This window comes from Xenopus laevis, chromosome 5S (assembly GCF_017654675.1).
Source record: "Xenopus laevis strain J_2021 chromosome 5S, Xenopus_laevis_v10.1, whole genome shotgun sequence".
NCBI lineage: Eukaryota > Metazoa > Chordata > Amphibia > Anura > Pipidae > Xenopus > Xenopus laevis.
The window spans coordinates 25,114,790-25,136,766 of record NC_054380.1 but is presented as its reverse complement, the minus strand read 5'-3'; the positions used below and the strand labels follow the sequence as shown (position 1 = coordinate 25,136,766).

The 21,977-nt window shown below is 39.4% G+C and overlaps 1 protein-coding gene across 3 annotated transcripts in view; it reads right to left on the bottom strand.

Annotated features, from left to right (window-relative positions):
- sptbn1.S (spectrin, beta, non-erythrocytic 1 S homeolog) overlaps positions 1-21,977 on the bottom strand; it is a 121,631-nt gene that overhangs the window by 48,797 nt on the left and 50,857 nt on the right. For all 3 annotated transcript variants that reach the window (XM_041564324.1, XM_041564325.1, XM_041564326.1), the window contains 4 exons: positions 7,424-7,575; positions 2,677-2,850; positions 2,486-2,577; positions 790-870 (listed from right to left, as the gene is read on the bottom strand). In XM_041564324.1, the coding sequence (XP_041420258.1) occupies positions 790-870; positions 2,486-2,577; positions 2,677-2,850; positions 7,424-7,575 (499 nt within the window). The remainder of the gene's footprint in view (positions 1-789; positions 871-2,485; positions 2,578-2,676; positions 2,851-7,423; positions 7,576-21,977) is intronic.

Sequence of the window (21,977 nt, the reverse complement as noted above, 5' to 3'; positions counted from 1 at the left end):
ACAAATCTCCTCTTCTTCGGGGCGACAATTTCCCCGAACTGCCTTTCCGCTGGCTAGAATGAAAAATCGCCAGCAGGATGGCACTCGCCTCGCTTCGTTTTCTAAAGTTGCCTCACAAGGACATTTTGGGCGACTTCGGAAAACGAAGCTCCGCGAGTGCCATCCCGCTGCAGATTTTTCATTCTAGCTGGCGGGAAGGTAGGGGAAGGCAGTTAGGGGAGATTGTTGCCCCGAAGAAGAGAAGATTTGTCGCAGGGGCGACTAATCACCCTGAATCTGCCCGTGTGCCCTTACCCTTGGGCAGGGAGGGGACATAAGAGTGAATATGAGTTGGACAGATATGCTATAAAAAGCCTTTAACATTAGATTTGCATGGTGAATGTATAAAAGCAGGCCCTGCCAGTCTCAATTCACAGGTACAATAGCTTCAGTCATCACTAGTTTATCATTAACTAGCACTATCAGTTAAAATACTGTGAGAAGCCTAAACTGCACAGCCCTTTATAACACCATCAGCTTGAACTTCCCTAGTATATCATGCTACAATCATGTCAAAGGGCAAACCTGTAATGTGCTATGGGAAGAAAGAATATGTTAAAAATATCCCCCACCCACTCCCCCTCAACTACAGAAATAAAACAGCAGCTAAGGGGAGAGCTCAGATGTTACAGGAAGATTACACCAGAAACCGAAATTGTGCTATTGAGGCGACTGTATGATCTCTTGCACACCCTCCTGTACCCAGCAGCAAGGTGGACAGAGCAGCCCATCTCAGATTTCTCTACATACCTGTGTTTGTGAATAAGTGCATTGAATGCCATGCCGTCCCTCCAGCTAGTTGTAAAGTTATGGATGTTCACATTCGGATAGCTGGAAAAGAAATTGTCAAGATGTTACACAAAGGGAAACTTCCAGTTTTGCATTCTCTAGAGCTCATTTCAGATATATTTGTATATACAGTCTATGTCGCATTTAATACACTTCCCCTACTATCACAAAAATGTCCTTAAGAAACAGTAACGGTGGCCACACACTGTAAGATTTGCTCGTTTGGTGACAACTTTCCTCAATAGGGCCGAATAATCGAATTACAATGTATGGGGCCCCATACACAGGCAGATAAACTGTCGAATCATTCTTAAGGACCCGAATCTGCAGTTTAAATCTGTCTGTGTATGACCACCTTTACACCTGTGTATGTCCACTGTTACACCAAAAAATGAAAGTGTTTTAAAGGAATGACAATATAATGTAGTGTTTCTCTGCACTGATAAATGATGTTTGCTTTAGAAATATTATTATAGTTTATATAAACAAGCTGCTGTGTTGCCAGGGGGCAGCTATTCTAAGCTGAAAAAGATGAAAAGGCACAGGATACAGAACAGATAAGCTCTGTGGTATACAATGGGATTCTTCAGAACTTATCTGTTTTCTACTGGGTATCCTGTGCTTGAATGGCTGCCCCCATGGCTACACAGCAGCTTGTTTATATAAACTATAGTAGTACTTATCTGTTATATACTGTGTATCCTGTGCTGAATGGCTGCCCCCATGGCTACACAGCAGCTTGTTTATATAAACTATAGTAGTACTTATCTGTTATCTACTGTGTATCCTGTGCTGAATGGCTGCCCCCATGGCTACACAGCAGCTTGTTTATATAAACTATAGTAGTACATATCTGTTATCTACTGTGTATCCTGTGCTTGAATAGCTGCCCCCTTGGTTATACAGCAGCTTGTTTATATAAACTATAGTAGTACTTATCTGTTATCTACTGTGTGTCCTGTGCTTGAATGGCTGCCCCCATGGCTACACAGCAGCTTGTTTATATAAACTATAGTAGTACTTATCTGTTATCTACTGTGTATCCCGTGCTTGAATGGATGCCCCCATGGTTATACAGCAGCTTGTTTATATAAACTATAATAACATTTATGAAGCAAACCAGTTGTGCAAGTGCAGTACAACAGTACACTACGCTTTCATTACTTTAAAACAGTTTAATTTGTTGGTGTTACTGTTCCTTTAATCTCATTAGAACTAAATTCTCTAGAATGATATATATTCTATGGCATATGCCCTATAAAATCATATGAATAACCAACAAATAAAAACAAAAAAAGGTTAGTGAATCCTTTGCTGCAGAGTGTATGCATGAGCAGCTGTTTATTTCACTACTGTATTTACTGTCCCTGCATAATCAGCAATATACTTTTTTGTGTACAAGTTTCTATTGATGAGTCCTGGTCCCATGTGGGGGATCTGGATTTGGAATGGCAGTCATGGGCAGAACATATACCCACTAAGTGGATGGACATATGGAAGAGTATTGGGCCTCTCCGTTACTTCTTACGCAGACAATACAGTCAATTCTGTGCTTTGCACTAATCCCATTAAGGACATGTTTGGTGCAAGCACAATTGTTTTTGTGAAAACTCTGTGTAAGAAGATCTTTTGAGGTAATCTTTTAATCCTTCCTCACCCAGCTGTCTTCATCTGGCACCAAAGAAGCAGCGCGTCCTTAGCAGATTTCTTCTCTTTGTTGTCCTCAGTTTCCACGCTAATATCTTGGATCTAAGAAAAACAAACAATTTTCCGTTCCACATCTGCACTTCTCTTGTTCAAGTATCAAACACAACGACTGCTAAAATATAACAGGATATTTATTTGTACCTGGAATCGGAGAATAATGGTCCAAATAAGACCAAGGATCAGCCTGTGATTTCCATCCACAATATCATGGGAGCCCATGTTCTCCAGGTGCACCCGCTGTTCCTTTAGGAACTGGAGAGCTTTATCAACGTTTTCCAGGCAGTGGATGCGCATTCTGCCCTTGGTGGGTTTGGGCTATATGCACATAGAACAGAAAAGTTAAATGGAAGTCAAAAAAGAAAAAAATGGTCTCACTTATAGTTAAAAAACGAACTTGCTGACTGTTAAGCATACCTATCCAAGAACTGAAATGTGCCTGAAAAACTGCAGCCTTCAGTGTTGCAATGGTGGGACACCCTTGACCTATTTTACTCTATCTTAGGATGAAATATCACCATCCATTAGTGAGCTAATTACAATCATTCCTCATTGTGTAAGCCCTTCTCAAACAGCCAATCAGCCCAGACCTGTCAAATCCATAACATTCTGCATTGCAGGAGACTAACAGAATCATTTAAGCAAAATAAAAGCACATTTTTATGTTGCCATGTTGCCAGAGCGTTTTTAATTTTCCACCGTCAGTGCCACTTTTAACATGGTTTGTATCCGCCAATAATTTACTTGCGTGCCAATGGCAGGATGGCTAGTTTATTTTTCGGCGTATGGGGACAAAACCAGCAGCAGCCCAACTATTATCTGGTTGGGAATTGTTAAAGGGGAACAATCGTGAAAATGAAAACTGAATATAAGCTTCAGCATACTGAAATAAGAAACTTACTTAATCCATTCAATTAAAAATTCTGTAGCGTTTCTGAAATAACCAAGATTATCTTCACTATTCCTCTCTCAGTGTCTGTCTCATGCAGGAGTCTGTTTTTGAATAATAGTTAGATCCAATATATCTTATAGAGGGGCTCCTTTTGCCTAGAAGATAAATTAGAGCTCACCCTATTCAAATCATCAGAAATCCTGTCTCTCTACATGCAGGATTTGTGCAAAAGTCAGTGATTTTGTTTGCACTTGAATTAGTTATTTGAGTGGGCTCTAATACATCTGCTAGGCAAAAGGAGTCCCCCTATAAGATATATTGGATCATTCATCTGACCCATTATGCTGCATGAAGACAGAATAAAGAGAAACAGATGCTGAGAGAGGGATAGTGATTATTTCAGAAACAATGCAGAATTTTGATTGATTGTATTTAGAAAGTATATTACTTCGGTATGAGGAAGCTTATATTAAATTTTCACTTTCTCAATAGATTAAAAATAACAACGGGTAAGGACTTTTCTGCCCATGTATGGGGCCAAAACAACCAGCAACTTGACTGATATCTGCTTGTGTAGAAGCTACATGTCTACCATGTAGGTTACAGAAATCAGTTGAGCAAGCTTCAGGCTATTGATGTGGCTCTCTCCAGATGGGTTGAAGAGGGTCCTATCAGAATCTGACATTTGACTCAGGGGCCAAATGTTTGGCTCAGCCAGATCTGGCCCACTATCTGCATCACTAAACGTGGCTATAGACGTTACAATTACAATCTTTCCAGGATCATTCATTCAATGCACACGTGTAGAGCTGAATCATAAGATATACATATAGAAACAATAATGCTGTTTGAGCAATTAAGTCCTTAGCAACCAAATAACTGTTAAATTCCAAGCCTGACAGCTTCACAAATACTTGTTAATAATTCAGAAAAGCAAGATCAGTCTTTGAATGCCACCATCCATATCATTCTGAAAGTTAATTTTAAGGAGGACTACCATTTTAAAATAATCTGTTGATATTAGAAATCAGGTTTTGACATCATGTTAAAGCTAATTACTAAGCATGGGATGGAGGCAGCTGCAATGCAGGGAAAAGGAAATCCTGCCCTAGAAGGCACAGGAACTGCTTAAATTAGCTGACCAGAAACTGCCCTAAAAGTCTCAAAGGTTGGGATAATGCCCTTCAAATGAATTATGTCCACCAATGAGACTGTGAAGGGACCCTTTATCCTTCATGGTCATACTTCCCAACATTTTGGCATTAAAAAGAGGGATAAAAAAGTTGCTGCACGTCCATAATTACCACGTTCATTTTACAAAATTTGGCAAGTTATGAAAATTTGAGCATATTTCTGTGGGATTTTTCAGTTATTACAGTTTTGCCAATGAAGGTGAATTGCCCTTTAAACTGTGAGTCTAAGGGTAAGGGCACAAATTCAGATTCGGGGAGATTAATCGCCCTGGCAACTTTGTGTTGAAGTGCCGCTTTGGAAATGTTTTTTCATCACCATTCACCTACTACAGTAGTAGTGAAACTAACAGGAGAACTAAATGACGCTATATTTCCCTTTAAAGGGAATGTCAACGTCAAAAATATTTGTTTTTGCGTTAAAAAAGATAACATCATTCTAAACTGCAATATACATTCATTATAATCTGTCTATGGATTTAAAGTTATTTGTACATTATATGTGTTTAATAAATGTATATTGTAAAGTTGCTAAGAATTATGCTTTTTTGTATTAGGCAAATATTTATTTTGGGGCTGACTTGCCCTTTAACTGCCATCCAGACATGACAAATATTAATTTAACCATTAGTTGGAGTCATTCCTGCCTGTTCTTTCTGTGAACCACAACCATTCTATGCATCACTGTGGCTCATTCTGGCAAGATAAAGGATGTCCTAATAATTTTTGAGTTATGCCACATTTTCTTTCTCTCTCATTACGTATTACTGGCCCTTTAAAGCTGATGCCAGACATAGGGTTTTCTTTGCATTGGGAAAACTCAGGTAAAAAACCTGCCCTATGTGTGCAGCGACATTGATGTTATTTGGGATTTAGGCTGTACTCACACTATCTCAGCCAGCAGAGAAACCCTTAGGGTAAGGTCACACCTGGAGATTCGGGGAGATTTAGTCGCCCGGCGACTAATCACCTCTTCTTTGGGGCAACTAATTCCCCTGAATGGCTTCCTCCCTGTCTTCCGCCTGCTATAATGGAAAAAAAAAACGCCTGCGGCATGGCACTCGCTTTGCATTGTTTTCCGCAGTCGCCCAAAGTTTCCTCGTGAGGCAACTTCGGGCGAATCTCCAGGTGTGACCTTACCCTTAGGTGTGACATTAGCCTTCACATAAAGGATTGTGCCTATGAATCAGTCTAAACACTGATAGTTACGAGCCAACACCCACAGATAAGTTTGAATTCCTTTACAGTTAGTTGCTGTACATTCAGGAACTGCAGTTTGTTAGAATATGTCCTTCCAAGTTAATTTTGAGTGCAGTAATTCTGGACACTGTGGGGGTTATTTAGTAAAGTCTGAATGCCAAAAACTCAAAATATTACTATAAAAACTATAGAAACCAAATGTTTAGTGGAAAAAAACCCTAACATTTTTCCAGATTTATTACAGTATATCACGAGGATAGAAAAAGTCAGAATCAGAAAATCCGGCATCTCAGACCTGCCGAGGTTGTATATAAGTCAATGGTAGTTTCTGTGGTCTGAGCTGGAATTAAGCCCCAAAATCCAATTATTTTGGACTTTTCAGCAAGAATCCAAAAAAGCCACACTGTTTGAGAGAAAGCCCGAAAAAAAATCTATTCTGGGGGGGGGGGGACCTCATACAATTAAGATTTTCACTCAATTTTATTGAGTTTGTACCCAATCCGATTAAATCAAGTGTTTTTTATTAATAAATAAGGTCATATCATGGATGTGGTCAGACTTTTTTAATTAAAGAAATCCCAAAAAAATCTGATTTTGATGAATAACCCCTGAATGTGGTCAGGGGTGGGTCAGCAACTGAGGCTTTGGAACAGTTCTACTAATGAGGTGAAACCATTATAAAAAGTCTTTGATATTTTGAATGGCTGAAAGGCCCATCAGCAACCCAGAAAAACTAAGATGTCCCCAGAATGTGGGACTGACCTCCCTGGGAAGTCCAGAGCAGTGGCTGGAGAGCCAATTCTAAAGTCCAATTAGGATTACATTTGAAAAATGCTCCTGGAAGGCCACATAGAGGGGTTTTGACTTAGGGTGAGATGTTGGGTGAACACGAATTTACTGTCACAGATACAAGAATGGTTTCACATATGTGTAACCTTGTAGGGTCTTGACCAAATGTTCAACCTCAAATGTGAGGTTGAGCCAAAAAAACACTGGCCTGAACTGATATAACTTGTATGTCGGGGGGCTAAGCCAACGGTGAGTGATAAGAAGTTATCAGCAGCACAGGAAGGTTACAGAATAGACTTGTGTAAGCCTAACTAGATTTTGGTTAACTCGCATGGTGCATACAATGTGCCCTATGCAAATATCAACAGCTTACTTAAGGTGGCCATAGACGCACAGTTCTGAACAATATTTGGCAGGAGATAAGGCGACCAATATCGGCAAGGACATCGGTCAGCTTGTCCATCAGGGAAGTCGGAAGATTTTGGGCCAGAGTGCCAGGACAAATCGTAATTGTAATATTTATGGCCACTAAGTCAAAACCATAGGGGAAAAACTTGATGGAAAAAGGTCATTTTTAGCAGCAGGAAAGTAAGAAAACCTGTAAATTGTAACAGTCCCTTTTATGTTAAACTCTGATAAAGCAAGCATGCCCAGTGGCACTAACTGCAATTAAAAAGGGGAAGAAAACTTTATAGGAAATGCAATTGTATCTAGAATAAGACTGATAAATGGTTCAGTACAGATTCCTCCTATCAGGACTTTCATGTGACAAGTCAAGTATATTTCTTCTACTGATTTGCCCCCTGAAACGTTTGCTTACGAGTCTTTCTCCGGAGAGAACCTCCAGTAGTTTGATAAGCATCCTCCCATCTCGAAGGTCTGTGTAGAGATCAGTAATTCGGCACGACACCCGGGATAAGTGGGAATTAACCCATTTTGTGAAAGTCTTCTTCTGCACGGCTTCACGCTCATCTGCAAATAGAGAGGCAATAATATTGTTAACAACAGGCAGAAGAAGTGCTGTATATTTCATATACGAATAAGCATGGCACTGTCTGTACAGAATATCATCATAGATACAACAGAGGGAGATGGGAAACGTTTTGCCTAGTACATGAAACACGGCCATATTTGTTACTATTACCCTAAATGCAGAGGGACACACTGTCTTATGATTTTTCATTTTATTTATTAATTATCATTTCTATCAATATAGTACAGACATATTCCACAAGACTTTACAGACATTATACATGAGTGATACCAGTCCCTGCCCCAGTGAAGCTTACAGTCTAAGGTCATTATGCCATTCAGACATTCAATTTTTTCAGAAACGGGAGAAAAACAATACCAAGTGACCAGAGAAAACCTGCGCAAACACAGCACAGGAGAATATACAAACTCCTTGCGCATACAGGGATGCACCAAATCCCGGATTTGGTTCGGGAATCAGGTGAATCTGAGTTATTTTAAAAATGCTGCTCGCAACAATTTGAGTATGCCTTAAGCTGGCCATAGATGCAAAGATCCGATCGTACGAATCATCGTACGATCGGACTTTCCCATCTCCCGACCCGCCACTAACCATTCAGATCAAAGTCTTACCAGTCAGATTAGTTAAAGAACAGATCAGCCGATGTTCTGCCCCTGACAGCAATCGTACGATATCTATGTCCAACCAAAGCTGGTCTCCCACTGAAAATCGTACGATCGGCAATACACGCAGAGATATTATCGGCAGCCGACAGAAATTTTCTAACCTGTCCGATCGACCAAACGACCGATCTCCGCCGGACGAAAAATGTCGGGACTCTCCACAGATCTTTGCGTCTATGGCCAGCTTTAGACTTGCGTCGGCAATCTTTGCTCAGCATTCGGATTTGGTTTGGCATTTAGTCGAATCGATACACAAGGAGGCATCTGAATCCAAAAAAGAATCGGTCCGATGCATCCATAATATGTAAAACGCTTTCATGGCTGGCATTGAACCTAAGCCCCCAGAGTTGAAAGACAGCAGTACTAACTATTGTCGCAATGTGCCTACTATTTGCCTAATAAGTTGGGGGGGACTTCTTGTGGAACCCCTATCTGTACCAAGGCAGTTGGGGGCCCAATCAGGAAAAGGAGGAGCAAATAAGCACAGAAGGCATGCGATTTAAAAAATATTTTTCTTTATTGGACAAAGAACTATGAAGTTTATGTGCAATACCTTCAGAAATATCAGCAGGTTGAATTAGATATGTCAGCGCCACAAGGCATTAAAAAGTGGAGAGCTTAAAATGGACTGTAATGAGTCCTTAGAGATGAATCAGTATTAATCTAAGCCACAGCTCATTGTCACATCTTGCGTAATGAATTCTACAAACGTTATGAAAAGACACTTGGCCATGTCTATTGTGCGTGAACTCTCAAGAAAACACAGTGAAACAAAAGAAATTCCTGCATTTCCTATACGGCCCTTGACATGAGGAGGAATGCGTGTGCTTAGATTGTGGGCAGGAAACGTGGGCAGATCCTCAGAATTGTCTGCAATCCCAACACTAGGTAAAAGGTTTAACATGACTTTTAAATGGAAGGAAAAAAGAAATACTGCACTAAGGCTTGTTTTCTTATCTTGCCATTTTCTAATGGATGGCTTCCGGTAAAGCTGCCTAACCCCCGTTTCCCCAGCCATGGGAGGAATCTATTGTGTAACTGGAAAAATAATAAGTCTGTAACTGGAAAGAAATTCGATCTAAAAACAATACTAGAAATCAAATTGGAAGCAGATTAACCTTTAATGGATTAATAATAAACAGAACGGGAAGGATACTGGTCATGTTCTACTTCAGTTTCTAAAAGCTGCGGAGATCCTCCATTGTGACATCTGAGACTACAGAAGAGAACCTGCTTTAAGGTGGTCATAGACTCACCAATATCGTTTTTCAGCCTGTCTATGGTGGGAAACGAGCCAACCAATATTGGCAGAAGACTTGGATATTGGTCAACTCGTCAATTGGGCTGGCCGGAAAATTTTGATCAGGCTCTTTGTAGGCACCCCAACATCGGCCACTGTTAGTGCTGAATCATCAAATACAGGTAGAATTCTATTGTTTCTCCCTGAACGATCTTGGTCGCAGGAAAGATCATAATTATAACGTCTATCGCCACCTTAACACCTGGGAGTGAAAGATAATGGGAATGGTCCACCATAATACTGGCTAGAGGATATGGATGAATATAGAGCTGCTTTAGCAGGTGCCACCGATGGACATATAGGCTGAGGTGCCTCAGGGATATTGACAGAAGGGATAATGGTCACATGGCAAAAAAGGTCCTCCATACGAGGCCAGAAGGTGACCACTCAGTGAGTAGAGTTGCCTGAATGATACTAAGAAGTATCTGCTGAAGCTCATAGCGCTGAATTGGAGGCGGCAGACATTGTTCCAAGACAATTCTTGGATTGGGTAGCAGGCAAGGCCAACTCCCTGCAAGGGCTGTAGTGCCAAGTGTGAGTGAACGAGCTCTGGTCTTGTTACATTAAGGGTGGGTTATAGGGTAGGGCAAAGAGGGCATTTAGACCGTAGCATATGTCCCCCTTTTGGGGATCAAGAACAAATAGCTGCTCAAATTAATTATAACAGTATGCAGCAATAGTTGGAAATTATCAGCATATATGTTATATCTGTGGGCACCTGAAAAGTAAACTGGGCAGCTGAAAGTAAACATGGCAGGCAAGGTTTCAACATCTAGAGATGTGTAACCTTTTAGGAATGTGTTTGAAAGACAAATAAGTAGATAAAAAACTGGCTGATGTCAAAGATTAGAGGCATGGGAAATTGATGGTCTTTACTGCAGAGGATGGTGCCAATAGCAAACGTCAAGAAGCCGGAAACAACCCCACTGATAACACCATTGAACAATTATCTTGTAGCAACATTAGGAAGGAAGTCCCCCCTGAGGAAGGGACAATGGGTTATGGGGACTGCACAAATGATTTTCAGTACATTTGCCTGAGATAACGCCCACCCACCTTCATACTAAGGAGAAAGCAATAAATTGAAAGGAGCATTAAAGCATAAAAAGGACAAGTGTTAAAGAAATTATATTGATATGACAATATTGTCAATAATTTCTCTTGCGTTTCAGTGCCTCTGTTCTACACTGAGTATAACAATGAAAGGCCTGAGGTCTGCCCAAAAAATATCCTCAGCAAAAGCACAGGTTACATGTTCTGATCTGTATTATATGTCATTTTTTTCAGGTTAAATAAAAGTTTCTCTGGTCAAGCTCAATCTATAATAAGGGAAACAATAACACCATTCTTAATACTCTGCCCTAAACAACTGATAAATGATCTAAAAATACAAATAAAACCTTTTACCCAGTGAAATGTTTCCATCAATATGTCAATAATACAATGACAATACAAAAACATTTATTATGATGGGATGCTAACGTTTAAGGGCCTGTCCAAAAAGGGCCCAGAGTTACTGGGATAAAAACCCCCAGTACATAAATTCAAAAATGTTAAGTAAAAAATATGTCTTTAATCCAAAAATCGTTTTAAAAAGATCACATGATATTCTGCCATAAGCGAGAGGGTATGAAACAGGTAAGGCAGAATAACATGGTCTGTATGCCTATCTTTTTAAAATGATTTTTGGAATAAAGACATATTTTTTACTTAAAATATATTTACAGGATAATTATTTGATTTATTTATTTGAATAATACAATGGCACCATGGGGCCACAAAACAAACGGGTTTAGTTAAACTAACTACTCAGCTGCACATGGCAGTTATTTCTGTAGTTAACACCAGTATGGGATCTGTTATCCGGAAACACGTTATCCAGAAAGTTCCAAATTACTCTCATGGAATCCATTTTATCCACATAATCAAAAGTTTTAAAAACGATTTCCTTTTTCTCTGTAGTAATAAAACACTGTAGAAATAAAACTGTTACTTGTACTTGATTCAAACCAAGATATAATTAATCCTTATTGGAGGCAGAGCCGCAGAACCAGCTCATTGGGTTTATTTACTGTTTAGATGATTTTCTACTGTGAAGATCAATTATCCAGAATTCTGGATAACAGGTCCAATACCTGTATCTACACACAGTGATATACTGCAGCCTAACAATCAGTTCATGTTCAGTTATCTCTACAGGATAAATAATACTGTATAATATTATCTTTATCAGGACTGCATATTATACATGGGGTGTTAGTTGCCATCAAGTATCCAAATAGACAGGCAAAAAAAGAAACGTCATATATTTAGATGTTTACAAACCATTAAGCATTTCCCATATAGTTGTACAAAGCCGTGAAAATGCTACAATGTGAGTGTGAAACTCGAGTGCTATAGACAACACAGCCAGAGTACAATACATTGTGATTAGATCTTGAACTGGTGATGAGTAGATTGTTTACCACAAGCAGTTTGGTTGGATCCCCGATATCATGGGATGGGTTCTGACCATTTATCTGTAACGATATGTCCTTTTAAAGCATTTCTCACAGAGCTATGGGGCATATGCCGACAGAAAGAAAGGTCCTTATAACGACTATTCTCTACTGAGAAATGTTAGGAGAAGGAAAGGCTAAAAAGAAGTAAGCTTTATCAGAAAGGTCTATATAAATACACCAGTAAACCCTCAAAGTAATGTTGCTCTGAGTTCTCTGCCAAAAGAAACACTTCTCTCCTTCTATTGTGTACACATGGGCTTCTGTATCAGACTTCCTGCTGTCAGCATAAACCTCCAGGGCTAGGGCATGAGCATGCTCAGTTTGCTCCTCCCTACTCCCCTCCCAGCTGTAATCTGAGCCCAGGGCTAGAGACTCAGGCAGGAAGTGATGTCACACCAAGCTAATATGGCAGCCACTATGCTAAACAAACAGAGAGCTTCTAGAGCTGTTTACTCAGGTATGGTAAAGCATTCTGCAGAATAAATATAGTGTTATAGCTTGCACTATTGTGGCTAATCTATTGGCAATAAACTGCTTCGGTAGCTTTCCTTCTCCTTTAAGTCTAATCTTTCAATAGAAAATTAGATTTTCCAGGGCACTTACTGGCCCCATTCCACGCCAGCAGAGCTTTATGAGATACATTCACTAACAAAGTAGAGCTCATGCTGGTAATGTATAGGCACCTGTGCTTGCAAATATACCCCTAGGGATGGACTTGGTACAGTAACAAATGAAAGTGAAATAAATGAATGATTTTGGCAGAACAGCATGTGAATGTGTTTCTAGTAAGAGATTAGTCATTAACACAAACCATACATTTGGCCTAAGAGCAACAACAAAATAGGTCATTACTAAAATCTTGACTTGAGTAATTTTCTACTTCCTGTGCAAAGAACTCAGCATGTGGCTTAATGTGAATTCTTGCATATTTTCACTTTACTCCCTGATCATGATATAACTACTGATTCGAGGTATTTAATTTAAAGGGGACCTCCACTCAAAAACTTTTTTTTTTTCGCATAATGCAATTCTAAAGCTGGCCACAGACGCAAGGATAAAGTTGTACGAATTTTCCTTTTGTACAATTTTCAGACCATTTCACCCCAACATTTTTCGTACCATATCGACGGTTGTTTAGGCGATGGGACAGGTTAGAAGATTTCGGTCTGCTACTGATAATATCTCTGCATGTATTGCCTATCTGACCATATCATTGGGTTTACTTACTACTTTCCTACCATTGCTCATGGCCAGAACACCGTCTGATTTGTTCTTTCTACTACTTTATTTCATCTGACTGGTATGTGGTTAGGGTTGCCTAGCTGGTAAAATACCTGCCAAGGCCGGTATTACAAATTTACCGGCAATGTAGCTGCCGGTAAATTTGTAATACGATCAAAAGGAGCCCTCGGCCTGCTCCCAATCCCCTGCAACTTACCTTTTTTTTTTTTTGCCTCTTCTAGCGTCCGCGGCTCTCCGTCGCGTGGCCACGCCCTTTTGACGTCACACCCGCCCCTTTTGACGTCATGCCCCACCCCCAGCAGCCGGTAAAAAAATGTATAAAAGGTGGCAACCCTATTAGTGGTAGGTTGTACCGCACTATCGTTTGGAGAATATACATAAGTTCATATCTGAATGTCTATGGCCAGTTTAAGCAATTGACTTGGTTTTATAGTTAATCTGAAAATGTAATTGCAGTTGAATGCACAATTTGTTTATTCCTTTCTGTTCTCTGGTTCTGACTCTTGAAATAATGTAGCAATGGCCATTTCTCCTACAATCCTGTTTTTTTCTGTTCCCTTATTAAAATAAAACAGCTGGTTCTTCCATATTTTCCTCAGGTACCTGCACTCTAATGTAAAGCAGCGCTTCTGCACTAAATGATAGTCCTTTATATGATGCATTACATTTTTTACTTTTCTGTGAGAGATAAAAACAAAACGTTTTATTCTATAGGCATTGTTCCTGATTAGGCCAGATGAACAGAGTGCAGGGCTGGAGCCTATAGATGACACTGAAGGGGTTATTTATTAAAGTCTGAATGTTAAAAACTCGAACAATTCAAATTTTTCTAGATTTATTATACCTGAGGATGCAAAAAATCTGAATCTGAAGAAACTCAATCTTCAACCTGATGTCCTGTAGAAGTCAACGGCAGAGGTTCTATTTGCAATTTGAAGATATTTTGGTCTGCGCTGGGTTTCGTACGATAACCCGAACATTTCGGGCTTTTCTGCCGATTTCACGTAAAATTCAGACTTTTCGGGGTCATATCTGAAAAATTCAGATTTTTACACACGACAATCCTAAAAAAGTTGTGATTTTCGTGCGCCAATCTGAAAATGTTGCGCTTTTCCTGATCCAATTTTTCTGTTTTTTTTTTTTTTTTAAATGATAAATAAGGGTAAATTGCGGATTCTAGTTTGGTCTGACTTTTTTTTTTATTTAAAACATGAGAGAAATTCGGATTTTGATAAATAACCCCCTGAATGAGCCAATGTGAGAGCATGAGGGCATCCAGTGTTGCATATCCAATCCAACAGAAAGCGACAGAGGAAAGGAACATTACGTGACCCGTTGCAGCTGCTACAGAAGTTTCCTCCCAGGAGTCCTATGCTTGGCAGCCTAACCCAGAGCAGAAATTAAAGAGTTTTTGCTCATAAACAAGCCAAAAGTCAGAACGCAACCTCCTGGAATTTTCAAATTGTATATAAGAATATTAAGAGTAGGGATGCACTGAATCAAAGATTCTCTCCAGGATTTGGCCTTTTTCAGCAGGTTTCGGATTCTTGCAAATCAAATCAAATTACTTTTCAGAAGTAAAAGGAGTTGGGGAGCAACATTAGCATGAAAAATGTTCTTGGGTTGCCAAATAAGTGCTTTGATTGGCCATTTAGTAGCCCCTATGTGGATTGTCAATCTACATTGAGGCTCCGTTTGGCAGTGCACCTGGTTTTTATACAACAAAAACTTGCCTCTAAGCTTTGAATTCAAAAATAATCACCTGCTTTGAGGCCACTGGGAGCAACATCCAAGGGGTTGGAGAGGAACATGTTGCTCACCAGCTTCTGGTTGGGGATCACTGATCTACATCCATAAAACCATTGTTAGCATTCTTTTCCATGAAAAATATTACTTAAATACTGATTTACTGAATAAAATGTATATTGTTATATTTAACAACAATTTCTTATGTAACCTTAACGTAATTAATATCTGAACCTCAGATCCAGCTGGACAGCATCATGTAAAGCACTGAGGCCAATTAAATGTGTGTGTTTGCACATCACATGGAAGACTTCCCTGTATAAATCACTGGGCCAGTGAGCTGACGCATGCTGAGTTGATTACAAATGCTGAGTACAATTGAAGGGAAAACCATATTGCAATCAGTTTTTCTCCATCCAGCAGTTGCATAATGTAAAGCTCTGCAGTGAGTCGCGTACCCGTGGGTTACCTGCAAATAAAGCGGGTACCCTGTAGGTATAGATGCGTGTCTACGGGTTTAATCTAAACTTCTAATCTTATGTTAAATTGTCTATATTTTACTCCTTTTACAGGAACAGTTCAGTGTAAAAATTTTTCGAATATTTTTCCTGAATGGCTCTTTTTTTTTTTAAGGCTTTTTCCGAGAAAAGCCCGGATTTTTTGGATCTTTGTCCGAAATAGTCAGATTTTCGGGTTAATTCCAGCACAGACCACTGAAAATTCCAAATAGGATAGGGACCTCTCCCATTGACTTAGATACAACCATTTTCCATTCTCGGGATATAATAAATCTTGAAAAATTTTAGGTTTTTTTTCCACTAGAAATTCATATCTTATAGTAAAAATAAATAAATAACCCCCCTAGTGTCAGGAAGAAGGGGAAATCCAGGTGAGAAGTCGTTTTTGTAGTGCATTCAGGAGGCAGCAACTAAAACAGACTTAAATAGGAAAGGCAAGCACAGATAAGTAGCAGGCCAACACAAATTAGTTAAAGGGCCAGAAGCTACAAGACACGAGAGCAAAGTTCATTGTGAGACAAGCCCATGTGTTTGCTTACAGGGTGGTTTGGAGCCCTTCAGCCACCTTTCACATACTTGTTATTAATATAGAAATAAACCACTGGAAACAGATTGTTCCTTTAGTCTTTCTAAAAGGTCATGCATAGAAACATGTGCCTTTAAATATCATCAACATGCACTCCTTTGCAAAGACTTTAAACAATACAGATCTGAGTAACAGCTGCCCACTGGCCAGGGCTAAGGGCAGCACCGAGGGCAACAGTCAGTGGCAAGTTTTGTGGCTTTGCGGATAATAGATAATCTTTCTATAATTTGGATCTTCATAAAATCATGTAAACATTAAATAAACCCAATAGGATGGTTTTGCTTCCAATAAATTTAATTATATCTTAGTTGGGATCAAGTACAAGTTATTGTTTTATTATTACACAGAAAAAGAAAAAACATTTTAAAATTTGGATTATTTGATTATAATGGAGTCTATGGGAGACGTCCTTTCTGTAAATTCGGCGCTTTCTGGATAACAGGTTTCTGGATATACCTGTAATATGATGATATAGTTACCATAATATATATATATTACGGTTATATATTCATCAAACCCAACTGAATTGCACATGGGTTGAAGATAAAAATGAGTTTTACTAATAGAAATTGAGAAATTTCTATTGAACAGCAGTGTTGCACAACTTGGAGAAAACCAAAAGGTTCCCAATAAGCCAATCATTGTTCTTGGCAGTAGGCATGAAAAAGTATTGCCAGTGTAACAGAGCTATTGCCAATGTATCTGATTTGTTGACTGCGTTGACTTCACTTTTAGGATCCATGTGATCTGAAACATGTCGTGATTCAATAAATTCTTTTGCAGCTGAGTCCGAGTTTTGTGCTCCATCCAAATCCACGTTGATCTAATTGTTGACTGCATTAGGGGGGCATGAATCTTTCTATTGGGGATGTGCTCTCTCTGCAGCAGAGAATTATTGGTACTTCCACTATGAGCACCTTGACCACCAGCCCTCTCAGAACCAACTACAACGGCACCTGGGCTGATATTAGCATTTTTAATATTTTACTTATTTAGCAAATCTTGGATTTTTTTTTTTTTTTTTTAAATCAAAACAAGCCCTTGCATCATCAATATATCAGAGGGGACCAGTTTAACTGCTGGGGCTTTGGTAGATTTCTTTCATTGGCTACTGCACAGTATATTTAGGGGACAAGTTCCATGCTTATTGTATTAATCAGGGTAACTGAATTCAGCCAGATGAGGCTTTAAGAAAGAACAAATAATCGTTGCTGATTTATATATTTCTGCTGACCTTTGCATAATGTGACTTGTCAAGCGTAAGGACAGAAGACAAGTGTTGAAGCCCATGTACCACCAGTAAGCGAGTAAGGCCCTAATCAATTCAGTGAAGCTCGGCAAACAGGGGAGGGGAACATGGGGACATGTTTAAATTTAAAAAAACAAAACAGCCTACTAGAATGGGTTAGGCACCCAATATTATTACATGGGTTCTAAGGCAATCCTAAACCTTTTGTTTCTAGGTAAAAATAAATCCGTGGTCTACAACCAGTAAAATGTTACTCACCAAACCCTTAGATGTTGCTCTCAATGGCCTCAAAGCAGGTGATAATTTTTGAATTCCAGGCAAGTTTTGGTTGCATTATTAACATGTGTTTTAGAGCCTCTTGTAGATGCCAGTCCATATAGGGCTGACCAAATAGCCAATCACAGCCCTTATTTGGCACCCCCCAGGGACTATTTGCTCTCCAAACCCATGGATAAAAAATGCCAGGGACCCCTGCAATAGATGGACACGTCTTGGATCTTTCCAAGGCAAAATAATTTAATTGTTAGCCATAGTTTCTGTCTATGTTTTATATTCTTCTATAATCCTCTGTTCTGTGAAGTTTACATTCTAATAGGTTTAAAGTAAACGTCTGTTAAACACGTTTTACCTTGGGTCAGTATCTAGGACTACTTTATCACTTCAAATGGGAACTGTGGCTTAAATAAATGTCCCCCCATGTTCCCTCTAATTTAAACCAGGACATATTTGCAAAAACAATGTGCAGAGCAGCGGATTGGTCCAACAGATACTGAGATCTAAATGAACGAGTGGTTTGTGTGTCTGCATTGGATATTATATTGGATATTGCAGACAGCTGTACAACACCCAGGCCACTAAACAGGATGATATGTTTCACCGGGTGAGAATTGTTCTTCTCCCAGGTCCATGCAGAGGGATCACAAATCAAAGCCTCTCTCTATGGCTCTGTGCACACAATAAATTAAATACTAGGAAGAGCTAGTCAAGCGTGGAAATTTATAGGAAAACCAGCTGTTCTATGAACAAATACAATTGATATTCCCCTAAGTGCTACAATACATGTTTTCTTGCCTTTACTCTTCCATTTTGACCTGTGCAGCTGCCTCGCACCGTACAAGCAAAATGCATGGAGGCACGGCGTCCCCAGACAAGGAACAGTTCCATGGCAGCCACATGGCTCGATCATAAAAACCTCAAGTTTAGACAAAAAGGTGGGAATGTTTCCTGCTCGTGCAAGGAATGTGGTGCACAAAGTTATTGGTTAGACAGTCGGGATAGTGTGTGCACCTTGACATCTGAATGCTGACAACATATACATGGCTCATACCTCCCAACTGTCCCATTTTCCGGAGGGACAGTCCCTCTTTTGACAGCTCAACCTGCAGCCCCTCATTTGTACTGGAAAGTCCCTACTTTCTCTGCACTTAGCCAGAAAAAGAAACAAAGTTTCTCACTTAATTGGCTTTTAGCAGAGAGCAGAGAACACCCAACAGGTGCAAATAAGATACTTTGTAACAATTTTGAGACACAAAATAACAGTTTAGATAAGGAGTAATATTTTCATTTTCATAACCTACCACATTATGTAAAATGAGCATGGTAATTAGGGTGTGTGGCCACAGAAAGGGCGTGGTCAAAAAAATCGCTGTTCTACATAAGAAAAAAAAATTTTGTCCCTCTTTTTACTTCCAAATTGTTGGGAGGTATGATGGCTGATGTTGTTTCTTCTGGGGGTTTTTTTTGGTTTGGACAGGCCCAAATAACTAGCGCTCAACCAATCAGAGCCCAAGAGGTTAAAGGAACAGCAAAACCAACAATTTAAAGTGTTTAAAAGGAATGACAATATAATGTAGTGTTGCCTTACACTAGTAAAACTGGTGTGTTTGCTCCAGAAACACAACTATAGTTCATATAAACAAGCTGCTGTGTAGCCATGGGGGCAGCCATTGAAGCACAAGATATGCAGTAGATAACAGATAAGTACTACTATAGTTTATATAAACCAGCTGCTATGTAGCCATTCAAGCACAGGCTACACAGTAGATAACAGATAAGTACTACTATAGTTTATATAAGCTGCTGTGTAGCAATCTAATGCAATCTATATAGGCTGACTGGATGTCATAACATAATAGCCAGAACATTACTTCCTGCTTTGCAGCTTTCTTGGTTTCCACTGATTGGTTACCAGGCAGTAACCAATCAGTGACTTAAGGAGGGGGGCACATGGGCCATAACGATTTGCTTTGGAATCTGAGCTGCATGCTGCAGCTCAATTGCAAGCTCACTGACCAGTTATGTCCCATGTGGCCCCCCTTAAAGTCTGACTAACAGAGTTGGAGAGCTGAAAAGCAGGATGTTGTGTTCCGTTCTATTACACATCCAATCACTTCAGCCTTTATAGATTTTTTACATTTTTGGCTCACTAACTATATTAGAAACATTTTTCATTTTGCACAGGCTATTTACCCAGTTTTTATTTTTACACTGAACTGTCCCTTTAAATTTTTGGTGTTACTATCTATTAACTACAATTGCTAAGGCAGCAATCCTCTGGTCGGGCAGTCTCATTATCACTTTTCTCCCAAACTGCTGAAGTGACTGGGGGTGACTGAATGAGGGCACGCTCGTCACCCCCCATAAACCACATACAGGTTCTATTGAACTAAATTGTGGTAAAACCTAATACAAATCTGTACAGGAGCCAACAGCAGCTCTTGTGCCAGAAATTCTAGCAGCTCTGTGACAAATTAAATATTGTATTGCAGAAGGAGGCTTGCTCCGAGCTGGTTCCATCTAATTAAAAGAATTCCTTGTTGACATACATCTACATGTCAGACATACGGATGATATATGCCCTATGCCGATTAATAGAACCTACTGATTTAGCACCACTGCCAACAACTATATACTCACTATACAGGAATAGCACAGACAAAAACATGATGAAAATGCAAGGCACCCAATGAAAAGACATGTACAGTTTGGGATAATCTTGCCCTTTATAATCAGTGCTCAACTGGGCCACAGTTGTAGAGATAGCAGGACAATCACAGAATAAGATGTATGTAGACACATAAAAAAGAACATATATATATATACTGTATATATATCTATATATATATATCTATATATATATCTATATATATATATCTATATCTATATATATATCTATATATATATATATATATATATATATATATATATATATATATATATATATATATATAAAAGAACCAAGTCATCCTGAAGAAGAACTGCACCAGAGACTGCAGTATGAGATCACCTGCACTGCTATGGATTTCATCACATAATGATGGACTGGACAGGAAACAGACAATCATTTTGTAGTCTACAACTAGCCAGAAGGGTAAATCAAATCTTCCCTCTGTGCTTAAGGGAATGAGTCAGTGGGACTAGAGTCTGTGGAAATGAATAAGAGTCGGAGCCATGACACTACACTTTCTCTCAAGGTGACTTCCTGAGGGTTTAATTAATGACATGAACAATGGAGCCTTGGCAAGGCTGAAACGGCAAGTCTTAAACATCTCAATAGAAGTTGCCTCCCAATATTGAAAATATGAACGTTTAACATTTTCTGAAGGGGATATCGTCATGGGAAAACATGTTTTTTTCAAAACACATCGGTTAATAGTGCTGATCCAGACTTCAGTACGGAAATCCATTTTTCAAAAGAGCAAACAGATTTTTTTTTAATATTTAATTTTGAAATCTGACATGAGGCTAGACATATTGTCCCTTTCCCAGGTGCCCCCAGTCATGTGACTTGTGCTCTGATAAACTTCAGTCACTCTTTACTGCTGCACTGCAAGTTGGAATGATATCAAACCCCCCCCCCCAGCAGCCCATCAGCAGAACAATGGGAAGGTAACCAGTTAACAGCTTCCTGGTAGATATAAGAACAACGATCAATAGTAAAAATCCATGTCCCACTGCGCCTCCTTCAGTTACATTGAGTAGGAGAAGCAATAGCCTTTCAGAAAGCAGTTCCATAGTGCAGCACTGGCTCTTTTTGAAAGCACATGACCAGGCAAAATGACCTGAGATGCACCTACACACCAATATTACAACTAAAAAATACACTTGTTGGGTCAGAAATGACATTTTACATGGTAGCGTGAACTATTTGCAGTGTAAACAGTGCCATTGAGAAATAGAAACTACACCATAAAAATCATGATGGAATCCTTTTAATGGAGTAGCCGCATTTAACCGTAGTGCAACCTCAACTTAAAACAAGTACTGGGCATCACGAACAGATGAGAGACATTTAGCAGCAGTTTTACATTACTGATTAAATCCCATTGCAACTTGTAACCTAACTGCTAAATAAGAGGCACACCCTTCTTTATGTGGCGTGTTAATCTGTCTTCTGTAAACCTCCCGACCCTGCATTTTTAGAACATAAAGCAATGTGATTATTTAACATAGAAATGGCCTGCACTGGACTGATCTCGGGGGTCCCTGGAGAAATCATGAAGCATATCTGTTCTTAGGCCGACTGCTTGCAGCTGTCCCAGAGTGCACAAGTCAATGCTCAGCATGACAGCAGAGA